At 39.6% G+C, this 13034-nt stretch overlaps 1 protein-coding gene across 1 annotated transcript; it reads left to right on the top strand.

Moving 5' to 3' along the window:
- The first annotated feature begins 1503 nt into the window (after window positions 1-1503).
- On the top strand, window positions 1504-8904 carry LOC117396656 (prostaglandin E synthase-like). Its single transcript, XM_033994772.3, has 3 exons — window positions 1504-1965; window positions 3068-3150; window positions 8274-8904. Exons 1-3 carry the CDS (start codon window positions 1858-1860, stop codon window positions 8521-8523), a joined length of 441 nt encoding a protein of 146 aa, XP_033850663.3. The 5' UTR covers window positions 1504-1857; the 3' UTR covers window positions 8524-8904.
- Window positions 8905-13034: the final 4130 nt, after the last annotated feature.

Here is a 13034-nt window from a genome sequence, read left to right as displayed (position 1 = left end):
ACCTGTAGAACTCCTCTGTTTGTATCCTGGGACACTATCACCCTTCATTTAAATGTGCTTTATTTTGCTCTTATCTGCCCTCTATTTTACTGCATTTAATCCTGTACTTCAGAATACTGTAATCTGCCAAGTGTTTAACCTGTAGTATTTTGTATTTAATCATATCCTGATGTAACTATCACTATTTAATCATATCCTGATGTAACTATCACTATTATCTGCTGTATTATTGAATTGTGGTTTGTCACACTTGAACAAAAGTTATTGTATTTCTTGCTCTTATTGTATTACTTGTATTGTAACACTTGAAATGTATTTGCTTACGATTGTAACTCGCACATTGCAATAATACAAAAGCATGGGCATGTATGCTATGTTGTGCTACCAGACTTTTGTATTGAGAGCTTTTTAATACTACACCTACTCCCTTAATGTGTTTTCATTTCAAGGGGGATGGAAGTCAGATATATGACCGATACGTGTGAAGGCTTTCACCTGGAGAGTGGTCATCACCCAAGGGATTTTATCAGGAGCTCGCTTTCCATTGATGGGGCATTTCAATGTGATGATGATAAGCAGAGGGTGTCATTAACAGGAGGGATGTACAGTGATCCATGCTTGACTGCAGTTCCCCAGCCCCAGGCGAAATGAGAAATTCACAAAACGTTTTTCAGTTGCTGTTTTAAAGGTTGTTCTGTTAATCACCAAGGCTATCAATTGCCAGGAGCTGGTAAGATCATCACATTTCAAAGAAAAGGAAGATTACAATCACGTAGTGCTCTTTGCCTAGCATTTTATTCAACTAAGATCTAACCACATCCCAGGCAGTGGGTTTGTTCTTTCAATTTGTATGTCAATGCTGCACATACCTCTGCCTGCTTTTAAAGTCTTTACTTTAAAATAGTACTTTAGTCATCTATATGCTTGTAGTACACTATTAGTCCACACCAAGTACTTTGTGGGTTATCCTGTAAAATCCAAAAAGCTGGAACAATAGACCTGGGATATATTCCAAGATAGGCACATACCGAGAAAATTAGATAGATGTTAACTCTGGTGTTCTCTTCCTTAAATACATTTTTTATTATTTACCTTTCCCTGTAACTGGTTTTATACTTAGCAAACAGTGCTACCTGGTGTCCATGTGTTGTAATTGCATCGATTATCTAATTTATATATTTTTTCCTGGCAGAAAGCTGAAGTAGTAACACATGTTCTATAAGGAATATATACAGTGCACATATTGTAATATAGGTTAGGTTTCATAAGACTCCTTCCTAAGGATCATCGTGTCACATATTGGATGTCCCCTTCGGATCCCAGGAGAGTGTATAACCCAGTGACTGGGCTATTGTGAAATCTCCCGTATGTACTGTACATACATTATATGCCCGAATCTTTTTCATGCAAATTGTCATGGAACTTGGAACAGCACATTTAGAATTGGAATTCTGAACAATGCAAGCCTTTCTGGGTCTGCAAAGTTTTAGCTGGTAGCAGAATTTGATATTGGTACTGATTCTATAGTAAACTGTTCAGCTCTGCTTTCTGATGTTTTGTATAAATACGACGGTTTAACGTATAGCGTATTTAACAGGTATTCTTTTTTCTATACCGCTATTAAAAGCACGACGACTCTCTTGCCACGCTGCCAGTGAAAGAAAAAGGCGCTGTGACTTTAACTGCAGCTGGTCTGACAATTTTTTCGGTGCTCTGGAATGTGTAATGCTCAGTCGTGCTCTCAAACTTGGGCTGAAACGAAGTGCGGGTCGTTGTCTTTAACTTTTTTAAACGTGGAAAACATCATAATAAAAACAAAGTAACAAGAGAAATACAAATACCTAGACTAACGTAACGATGTTGGACAATGAAGCATTTGGGTCTTTCGTCTTTTACAGCACTCTTCTGATAATCAAAATGTACATTGTGGCTATTATCACGGGGCAAGTGAGACTTCGAAAAAAGGTAAGAAATACCGTTTTGAGTTTGGTGACATTGTTTTTCAAATGAAACTGATCTAGGATGTTTATAGAGCTTGCATGCACATTTCAAATCCCTGTAAGCGCTTAAAAATATTTAAAGAAAATATTTAATTGGTTCTTTTTGTGCTACCAGAAGAGAGACACGTTGAATTCTTTCCACTTTCCCTATGCTGCCGTCAAAACCATAAATCTTGCATTACTTATACTTGATGCATTGTTTTTGAGCTTATGACACAAATAAATTAGGAAAAAAATTAACTAAAAGAAAAAATAATGTATTTGCTTAGACTCATTTTAGTTTTGTACTACTGCTAAATAAACACATATTAAGGTAAGTTTGCAATAAGTCCAAAATACTGCCATCTTATTGCTGTAAGAGGAAAAATAAAGCTCAGTTCATGAGCTCTAAGGACTTGAATATGCAATGTGTAACATCCTACTGCTGTAAGAGAACACCGGTGTTCTGTAGTGGCAGGCGGCTGTCTGGTCCAGTGGATAAAGAAAAGGGCTTGTAACCAGGAGGTCCCCGGTTCAAATCCCACCTCAACCACTGACTCATTGTGTGACCCTGAGCAAGTCACTTAACCTCCTTGTGCTCCGTCTTTCGGGTGAGATGTAGTTGTGACTCTGCAGCTGGTGCATAGTTCACACACCTTAGTCTCTGTAAGTCGCCTTGGATAAAGGCGTCTGCTAAATAAACAAATAATAATAATTAGGACTTAATAGGAGAACCGTGTACATCATTTCCAACATAGTCTTTAAATATTAGTGTACAATTCAACAAACTTGTTAGACTGTAGCTTTAAAATGGAACAGTTTACAGCTGGAACACTCATGCCATATATCTGATTGGTGATGCATGCTATAATGTACGCATACAGCAGATGGGACATCAAAAACTATCATCTGTTATTGTCGTGATGCTTTTATAAGACTTTTTTTTAGAGAGAATTAACGCTTGCTTGCTTAAATATTAAGTTCATTCGTGTGCAGACAGAAAGCAAACTAAAGTAATTTAACATTGGCGTCACGATGCGTGCGTTTAAAAGTGAGTAATTTCTGTTTGTTTGTTGTTTTGTCATAAGGCTTTCGCTAATCCGGAGGATGCAATGAGGCACGGTGGCATAACGTTCGCTAGAGAAGATCCTGATGTGGAGAGATGCAGAAGGTAGGGTGCAGTACGTTTGAAAAATAGGACGGAACATAACATTACATATCGCAGGCCCATATGAGGTAACTCCCTGGAGAAGATCCGCTACTCAGCTTAACACTGGCGCTAAGAAAAAATGTTTTATCTAAATATTAATGTTGTTTAACTTGCTTTATTAAGTGAAGTCCGTTCAAAACCTTATTTGGTTCTTGGAAAGCCAGCAATCTGATTCCCTGTGTGACTTGTGTGCTTTGGAACGGTTCACTATAAACAGTCCAGCAAAGGGCCTCTCTCTGTGTTTGCTATGCATTATTACACTTTGCTGTGCCTTGACTATGGTTAACTTTTATAAGGGTTAAACCCGTAATAGAAGAACACTGATATGCTGAGAGCATTTTTTATTAACCCCACTAAAAAAAAGTTTAAAAAAACACATTAACATCACTACTAGACCCCATGCCTTTAGATCACCACAGACACACAATACAGTCAACACAACAATCTGCATATGCTGTATGGAAAGAGATGCAGTATGTCATGTGTGCGTTGCCCTGTTTCCTGAGGGGTGAGGGAGAGAAACTCATTTTTTGTTGATTTGCTGTACGTTTGAATCACTTTCATCTCAGAATGCTGGTGTAGTTCCATGACTGCATTATTACAGCCTGCTGACGGACTGGGAGAGCTAGGTCAGGAATGACTGTCCGCGATGGATGTGGTGCGACACATACACATACAGGCATGGACATGGTGTGTAACTAGGCTTCTGTGTCCAGCTTGCGAATTTGTTTTGATGTGGCTGGTGATCCGACCGTGACTCCTTTAGTGATTCAGCTTGGGAAAAATAGCTCTGAATAACTGCTGGTTTTGTTAGGCATCATTAAGCTGGGAGGCTGACATAATGAAGCCAGTGCCAGAAGCAGTACAAGAGGCTAGGCTTCACGTTTAACTTGAGGCAGCAATTCAAGCAATGGGTTTTAAGGTCACTGTGTCCGAAACCCAACATGCAATTACTGCCTTTCCTGTTAGGCTGTTCATTATGTCGTTGTATGGTACAGACTGCTTTACATTGCAAGCTCTGTTGTTTTTTTTTTGGGTGGGGGGGACTTTCGTCATTCATTAGCAGTCGTTGTGGTGTTACGTTACACGGTGGGGGCTCTGTTTTAAAAGATTTCCTGTCAAGAGGTGTAAAACACCTGATCAAATGACAAACCACGAAATAAAGTAGGCTTTTCATTAGGGTGGGGTCTGTAATTCTGGAACTTAATAAGGTGTTTTTCTACCTTTTAAAAACAGACTGGTGCGTATTACATATTGTGAAGCAGAGACAAGTAACCATGTTATCAAATACGGCACTCATAACACGCTATTGTTGCAAGCAGAGCATGAGTGTGTGCTTTGTGAGGAAGGTCTGCTTTGTGATGAAATAGACTGCCCAGAACAGAAGGCAATGGAAGAATGTAGTAAACAGACACATCTGAATTATACTTCAGCTTATTGTAGCTTCGAAACTGCTCGCTTAATTCCAGGGACTTTCCATTAAAGCAACAGCAGTCCTGGAACTGGTAATGGAATTACTGTGGAATTTTCCTCAGTCATAATCCGTACCCCTCCTGAGTCCTATAAAAACAGCAGACTCCTATTCAGCCAGGAAATGATCTTCCATGACCCTGTGGAAGAAGAGTGCATTCCCATAGAAAAACAAAATATGGGTGCAAGGGAACACAGATCCTGTCATGTTTCTCTAAATCTGCCTTTACCTGGCTTTGAGCTGCTTTAAACTGAACAGCCTACAAATCATTTGACAATGTGACTTTTCAACTTCATTACCCCACATACCCTACATCAGTGGTTACCAACCTTATTCAGTGTAGGGACCACCTTGGTGTTTGGACTTTTCCCACGGACCACTTCCACGCATTTTTTCACAACAGCATTTTGAGGCTAATTTGTATGTGTATATGTACATGTAGAAAGTATTTATATAACTCAACTGACTTAATGAGATCCCTGTGCTTGAAATTTCGCTACCAGGTCAACAAGGAATGTTGTTGTTTTGCGCAGTGAAAGTTGCTGATACGCATAGTTCCTTTTTCTTTTGTTTAACATTGCTTATTTTTTTCACATTCTTTGTAGATAAACGGCATCTCAATTTTACAGGTTTAAGAGTTTTGTTTGACAAAACCTAACGCACAGGTGCTTTGGTCCTCCTCGGATCCAGTTACTTGAAATACGTGCTGTTCCATGCAACCGTTACCTCGTGTAGCAAATTCATGATCTATCCATTTCTAACGCAATTTATTACACTCACTGACCGCCAGCTTCACTCGATGTACATCTAAAAAACACCACAAAACGAAGACGAGGTGGTTGGGAAGCAATTTGAAAAGTTAAAAAATGATTAGAGTATTTACCACTTCTGGTGGGCTGTGGTGTGTAAATTAAACGGGATTGGTGGCGCACAGTCGATAGGATTTATAGCATTTTGGTTAAATATGACAGCGTCAAGAACAGACTGTACACATTATTTCTATAAGTAGTGTTAATGTAATTTCCTTTTGGCGTATAGTCTTATACTAACACGGAGCTGAAATCGATCATTCACACTACGGTACAGCTCACAAGTCAAGCTGTCAATATTTTTTGTTTCACCTTAACTTCTGTTAGTATATGCAGTTAACTGCCCTAAAAACATATTGAAATAATGGTATATTCCTATAGCCCTGAAGTTCAGTGAACACAAGCAGTAGTACGAGCACAGATTAGAAAGCACTGCATTTACGTGTGCTTGATGTAGATTTTTTTTATATATAATAATGCTGGAGAAGACAAATGTGCCTTCATAATGTTATTTACTTAGTATTTGTTTCACATTAGAAAGCTGTTTCAGTTAATGGCGGCTTTTGAAGGCGATGCTTGGTAAAGGGAGCTGTAATATATATAAACACACCCGTAATAAAAGAAAACAGAGAAAGGGGAAAAATACAGGCTGCATGCATATCATCTTATAATGATATATCACGTGGTTAAAGCTGTTTGCTGTGTTGATTAGTAATATCAGTAGCACAACCTGTGATCGTGTAGAAATGGGTTTTTTGCAAGAATTGCGCATCTGAATTTTAGGAGTTGTTTGCGGACCTCCTGGAGACGGGAACCAGAGCCCTGCATATATACTCACTAGACAGAGTGAGTAGGCGGGGCAGACTGCTTTTGATTTCTTGATAACTGTATTAGGCTGCTTTCAAGTGAGTCCAGGAGAAGCTCTTTAGTTCCAGTTGGCTGCCACGCACGCACACACGCACGCACACACGCACGCACGCACACACTCACTCACACACACACACACACACACACACACACACACATATATAGCAGCTCATGAACTCCACACATCTTAACACTTATCAAAACATAATAAACACAGTATTTGAATAATTACAATAAGATCCGCTCAGAATAATCCATAAGGATTGCAAACATCATGAAAAGTTAAGGAGGTTATGGGCTGCGTTGTCCATATGTACAGGAATGGTGTTCTGGCTTGACAACCCTACTGCTGTCAGTCATGTGATGGGACAGTCTATTTCCACAAGTGTGTGCTACATGCTGCAGGTGTTCCTCTTTTCTGCCCAGTACAAACAGTATGACGGAAAACCATAAGAAGACCCATCAATCGTGCAAATATACTGTACAATGAAAATAATTGGCTTACAAATGGTTTTTTGGAAGGAAACACCCAGTCTAAATGGTGCCATTATCACAAGGGCTGCCCCCCCCCCACTAAAATCAACATTTATTTCAACAATCTTGAATGGAAGGAAATGTGTTAATTGCCCTCTCCCTCCTGCCAGAGGCGGTTCATGACTCCTGTTCAAAGATCTGGGACTCCAGCGGCCCGTCATGTGACCAGAGAGGCCAAGCAAAACAGGAAGGGGGGGGGAGCTTGTAGCCATGGTAACCATTACAAAATGTAAGAGTATGCATTCGAATGGATGTAATGTATTGGTTTAGGTACAAACTTATGAACCTACCTGACAAACAAATAGATGGCCACTGTCAGTCACCTTTGATCAGATCATCTCCAAAATTGAATCAACACGCTGTTTTTTTATCTCCAGTTCTTGAGAGTTTCAGAATGTGGGGGTATTGGGAGGCAGCTGTCCGTCCGTCCATCTGTATGACAAGCTCACATTTTTTCAAGTGCATACAGTGGAAGTAGAATAGATCATGGAATCTACTTGAAAGATGTTTTGTTTTAATTTTTAGACATTTCATAATCATCCTAATTAAATAAAGGAAAACCTACATTTTGCAATGCATCTCTAAAAAAGCCCATTAATATGGAAAACATGACAGCACTGTATCTTTTGTACAAGAGGGAAAATGAACAATCAACACCTGGCAGATCAATGAAACCCAGCTGGGTCTAGGACACATCACCACGGTTCACAAAGGGGCTGTACAGCTGCTAATCAACGTTGTTTTTAATGTTTTACCTCAAGGAACCTTTACTCAGTACTTTTCTGTGCCAGCATAATTTTCTGGCTGTCAGATTAGATTTACGAGTTCTTGAGGTCATGCAATCCATGTGTAGAACCAATCAAGGAGAGGTTCCAAGCTTGGTGCTCATATCGGGCATTATGCTACCTAAAAATCAGAACCATTTGGAGCTGCGCAATCACGGTGTGCTGCCAAAAAGCACAGATACAAGAGCTGTGTTTATGCTGGGACTCACTGCTAGAGAATTAGAGAGGGAATGTTTTGTTTAAACATGTGGACTCCAGCTGGTTGCAGTCTTGCAGCTAGTGTGACTGTTAACACTGTGTATGTCATTACTGCTGGTGAGAAAAAAAAAAACTTCTTCTACCGATAGCAACCCTTGCATGTCAAGTGGATGAATTATATGAATAAATTGAGAGACTAAACCTGCATGGATCCTTAGATGAAATAGCAAGGATTCTACTCAAAAAAGGTCTTTGACTCATTGACTCTGCCGTGGCATTTGTAGTAAATCATCTCCCTGGCCTAACGTCAGTAATGCTACAATGTCTGAAAAGCAGTGGGTGTTAAATGCAGTTCAAGCTGGAATGCATTTAAAATAAAACAACCCAGGGGCTGATTTTATGCTTGTGTTTCCGTTGCAGGGCCCACCACAACGACATGGAGAACATATTCCCCTTCCTGTTCCTGGGTGCGGTTTATTCCATGACTGAGCCAACCCTGCTGATAGCCCGGACCCACTTCCTGGTGTTCTTCCTGGGCAGGGTGGTCCACACTGTCGCCTACCTGCTGGCCCTGAAGGCACCAACCCGCTCCCTGGCTTACATCATAGCCCAGGTGCCCTGCTTCTCCATGGCTGTGCAGGTCCTTATTGCCGTGGCATCTTACCGGTGAACAAACATCTAAACACTGTTCTAAATCCCAGCAATCGCTAGTACCAGTTGTTGGCAGGAGCTGTTGAGATGATAATGCCAGTGATACTGGCACATCTCTAAATGGTTGACTTGACCAGCATTTTCAACAGAGAATAATGAGGAACATTGTAAACCAGAACCTGCTTATCAAGAGCTTATACTGGAGGCCAAGTAAAAACAACCCTACGCTGACTCCCAGGATAATGTGTTGAATTTATATTTACATGAAGGCTATCATTTTTCATTTACAAATTGTATACTAATAATATAGTTGCATCACAGTATTATTATTATTATTATTATTATTATTATTATTATTATTATTATTATATATTTGTCACCAGTACCAATACTTCTTGGGGGGGGGGGGGGGGGGGGGGGGTCACACTGTACGCCGCCTACTGGTCACAACATGTTACAGCATGTTCATATCAAATGTTATTTTTTGGTAAGTGAAAATCATAAACTGTGTGCGTGACCATCCATAAAAAAAAATAAAAAACAGCTGCTGAAGCAATATTTCCCCCCCAAAGCAGAAAATAACACCTGCGGTCACAAACACATCTATCTTTTTAACATCTCTAACCATTAAAAAATGGTTTGTATCAGTTTTAGATTTTTTTGCCAGTTGTATGTTTTGCATGCACACACAATAACATTTAAGATTTACTGGAATGTCTGGGAACAGAAAGTCTGATAAATGAATACTTTTATAATAACAAAAAGACTTAACAGCAGGCAAGCTACGAGCTTTCTGGAGTCTGATGTCTGCCAAGTTTGCAATTCTGCTGTTTAGAGAGGCATAAACATCTCGGCTGATTTCAAAGCTTCATACAGCTCGTTCCATGCTCAGTCCACCTTAAAAACAAAAAAAAATCATGAAAGATGAGGGCTAGAATTTAATTATTTTGCTCTGGGTTACATAAGATTCTTCGGGTCTCAGTAAAAGTAAACAAAATGAATGTTTTGTTTTGTGGGTGGGAGATTACTGCTGCAGAAGGGCCCCTATAATTGTAGTTTACAGCATTTGAAATTACACAGAGTTCCTAATATATATAATATATATATATATATATATATATATATATATATATATATATATATATAAACATAAGAATTCTTGGACATTTAATAATAGTACATTTTTCTGTACTTAATCAATTCTGGGGAAAAAAAGCGATAAAATTTAAGACACATTCAGCCAACTAGAAGTTTAGAAAGTTTAAATCTATACATACTGTATATATATACCTGTATATGAAGGATCCGTGTATCTGGCAGCATTGTAGATATATAGTAGCAATGCAAAGAACATGTAAATGTTTCAAAGTTCATATTTTCGTCTTTGTCAGTGTTCTATACTATACAGTGGGTAGATCTGAGATACAGAGGGTAGATCACAAGGATAAACCACACCTGAGGTCAACCTGATTCAAAGATCAGATCTGAGTGCTGATGGATCTAAATACTGCCACAGTTTAAATATTAAAAACAGGAACAGCCCTGTAGTTTATCTCGCGATTTCAAGACAAAAGAGTCTCAGAATACTTGAATGAAGGATTTCACTTTTTGGAAGAGTGGCCTGTGCTATTTAGATGTGAAGCTGGTTCAGATCAATTTATTAGACCCAGATCTGCAGCCAGTTGTACAGAAACCCTTAACGAATCCTTCGTGGATACAAATTTGAGCACGGACGTGATGTATCTACCCATCTAATAAAATACATATATTTTACAGAAATGTGCTTTCATTGTATTGTTTAAAACCTATGCTGTAATGTTGTAGAACTATTTTTTCGATATAACATTTCATCAAAGTTCCATGCTTACTGTGTATCTATGTGTACTTTTGCATGCATCTTAACAAGTACTCCGTGTGCACTTGGTAAAGGAAAGAGTAGACGTGACTGACAGTCACGTGCTTTGAATGGAACGAGGAAGACTGTTCAGTGTTCCACTTAGGGTTCTCCAGGCAAGCACAAAGCCAGCTAAAGACAGATTTAGAGAAAAATGATAATAGCGCAGTGTGTGAGCAACAGACACCGCTCATGAAGATTGCAAACACCATGAAATGCCAAGGGTAATGCATGCACAGAGCATGTGATGTACGGCATTAAAATATCAAATGACGAATGAGAAGCTAGGAGGGAAAATCTTTACAGCCAATCTCAGCCAAAAAGTGTCAGTGTAGACTGATATACAGTAACGTGATGTATTCTGTATTCCGTCCCTCAGATCGAGCACGCCCTTTGAAAGACCTTTACATTACTGCGGAGAAAGAAATTGCCATGCAAAGATCGCATGGTTACGTTTCATGCCGGCTTTGTCCTACTGTGGTCACATGGCTCCATCTAGTGGTCATTTGTATATGTAATCGTATACAGTACATTAACGGGAGCAATGGCTGTAGCCAGTCCCGGACTGTAAAAATAAGTATCTTACTCCTCTGAGCAACATTGTCGCAGTTTGTCTTTTTGTTTCAGATTTTATTTTAATCAAATTTGTTCCAGATTTTATTTCAATCAACCAGCTGCTTCCCCCACCTTGAGCGACATGCTTTCAGCCAATAGCATGCTTTAACCAGTAAGACACTGCTTTGTCGAAATGACCAAGGAAGTGTGTGGAAAGTGAGACCTTTCTGTATATGGGTGTAATATCAGATATCATGTTTTAAAATGAAAATACACGTTTGATATAACATGTATCTAACAAAACTGCACACGTGAAAAATGCGACTGGGCCAGCATTCCTGGTGTGGCTTGGAGAAAGCACCGTGAGGCGGAATGCGGTCAGGTGGGAGATGCTGTCAGCCGCGCTCATTCCACGATGAGGTCATGGTAACGGGGCAGCTGCTGTTTATTAGGTGGAATCTCCTTGTATGGCTCAGGCTCTGTCTGCACACATGAATCTTATTTCTGAAATGATGTGATCTGCGCTTGTGCCAGAGAACACGGAACTCAATTATTTCTTGGAGTTGTTTTGCAGGCAAAGCCTTCCACCCAAACTGGATCAAAGCTGTCTCTCTGTTTACGCTATGTAAGGTTGCACAACAAATTAGAGACACCTGCCACATGTAGCACACTCTTTTGCGTCAATGGGTAGTGACTCTGGATTATCTAATATATTCCATTCTTATGTAGTCCTTGATGTATCCAGTCCCTGTTGGACTCCCTCTCTAATAGCGTAGATATGCTGTAAAGTACCGTAAAAACAAACTGTTTAGAAACCCTTGAAAACCTGGACGCAACGTGATGTAACTCATTATTATTATTATTATTATTATTATTATTATTATTATTAAGAAGAAGAAGAACCGTTAATTAGAACAACTAACATAAATAATTGAAAGTCAGTGGTTGCCAGTGTAATTACAACATTTGTCCACAATGTGGTGCTATGTTCCCATAATTAAAGAAACAAAACTAAACACGTACGGTATATCTCCGCAAGAGGATTTGTTTAGCATGTATATAGTAAATATGACTAATTTAGTTGATTATTGTAAAAAACTGAATATGAATGATTTGGGCTTTTTTTTCTTAAAGAAACAAAACAAGTTTTTTCGACCTGAAAAAAGAAACAAGGTCCAGGGGTCACAAATGGAGATTAGATAAAGGGGCATTCAGAACAGACAATAGGAGGCACTTTTCTACACAGAGAATTGTGAGGGTCTGGAACCAACTCCCCAGTAATGTTGTTGAAGCTGAAACCCTGGGATCCTTCAAGAAGCTGCTTGATGAGATTCTGGGATCAGTAAGCTACTAACAACCAAACGAGCAAGATGTGCCGAATGGCCTCCTCTCGTTTGTAAACTTTCTTATGTTCTTATGTTCTTAAGACTGTTAATGTTTCAGAGCTGGAAAGGGCACCTAATATATATTACTGATACATGCCAAAAATTCCATTCCAAATCTTAGAAATCGCCAAATGAGTTTTTGATTTGCAGCTGATTTGGGATAGCCATTCAAAGTCAGTTTCCTAATAGGAGTGGATGGGCTGCAGTAACTCAATAAGGCTTGCGTGACCCTCCCAAATAAGGTCTGCTTATGAACAATCTCCAGAGCACAAACTGCATCCCTGTAACTGGAGAGGAGCGTTACCAAGACCCCCAGCAAGTTAACTCATTTTTTCCCCTTCGTATGTAATTACGGAGATCGCTGGCCGGTACGCTTGTTTATGGAATGAACCGGATAATCCATGGCAATGCACAGAACCGCTCGGCTATTATATGTGAAACTGTATAGCATAATGACCATCTGGTATGATGTTATGATAGAAATAATGGTTGCGCAGGTTTTTTTGGGGAGGGAGAGGCTTCAGCATTTTGTTTTACAGATATTTCCTTTATGTGCCAGGACTTTCTTCCAGCTTACCAGCCAACTGCAACAATGAAACTCCGTACAGAGAAGTCCTGGGTTCGATCCCCAGCACTGCCTCATGGGCAGCGTTCAGTATTGAAAGCCAATATTCGGTTGCTAGCGGTCTGGGTGGT

The sequence above is a fragment of the Acipenser ruthenus genome, chromosome 15 (assembly GCF_902713425.1).
Source record: "Acipenser ruthenus chromosome 15, fAciRut3.2 maternal haplotype, whole genome shotgun sequence".
Classification (NCBI taxonomy): Eukaryota; Metazoa; Chordata; class Actinopteri; order Acipenseriformes; family Acipenseridae; genus Acipenser; species Acipenser ruthenus.
This window is presented reverse-complemented; position numbering and strand designations above follow the sequence as displayed.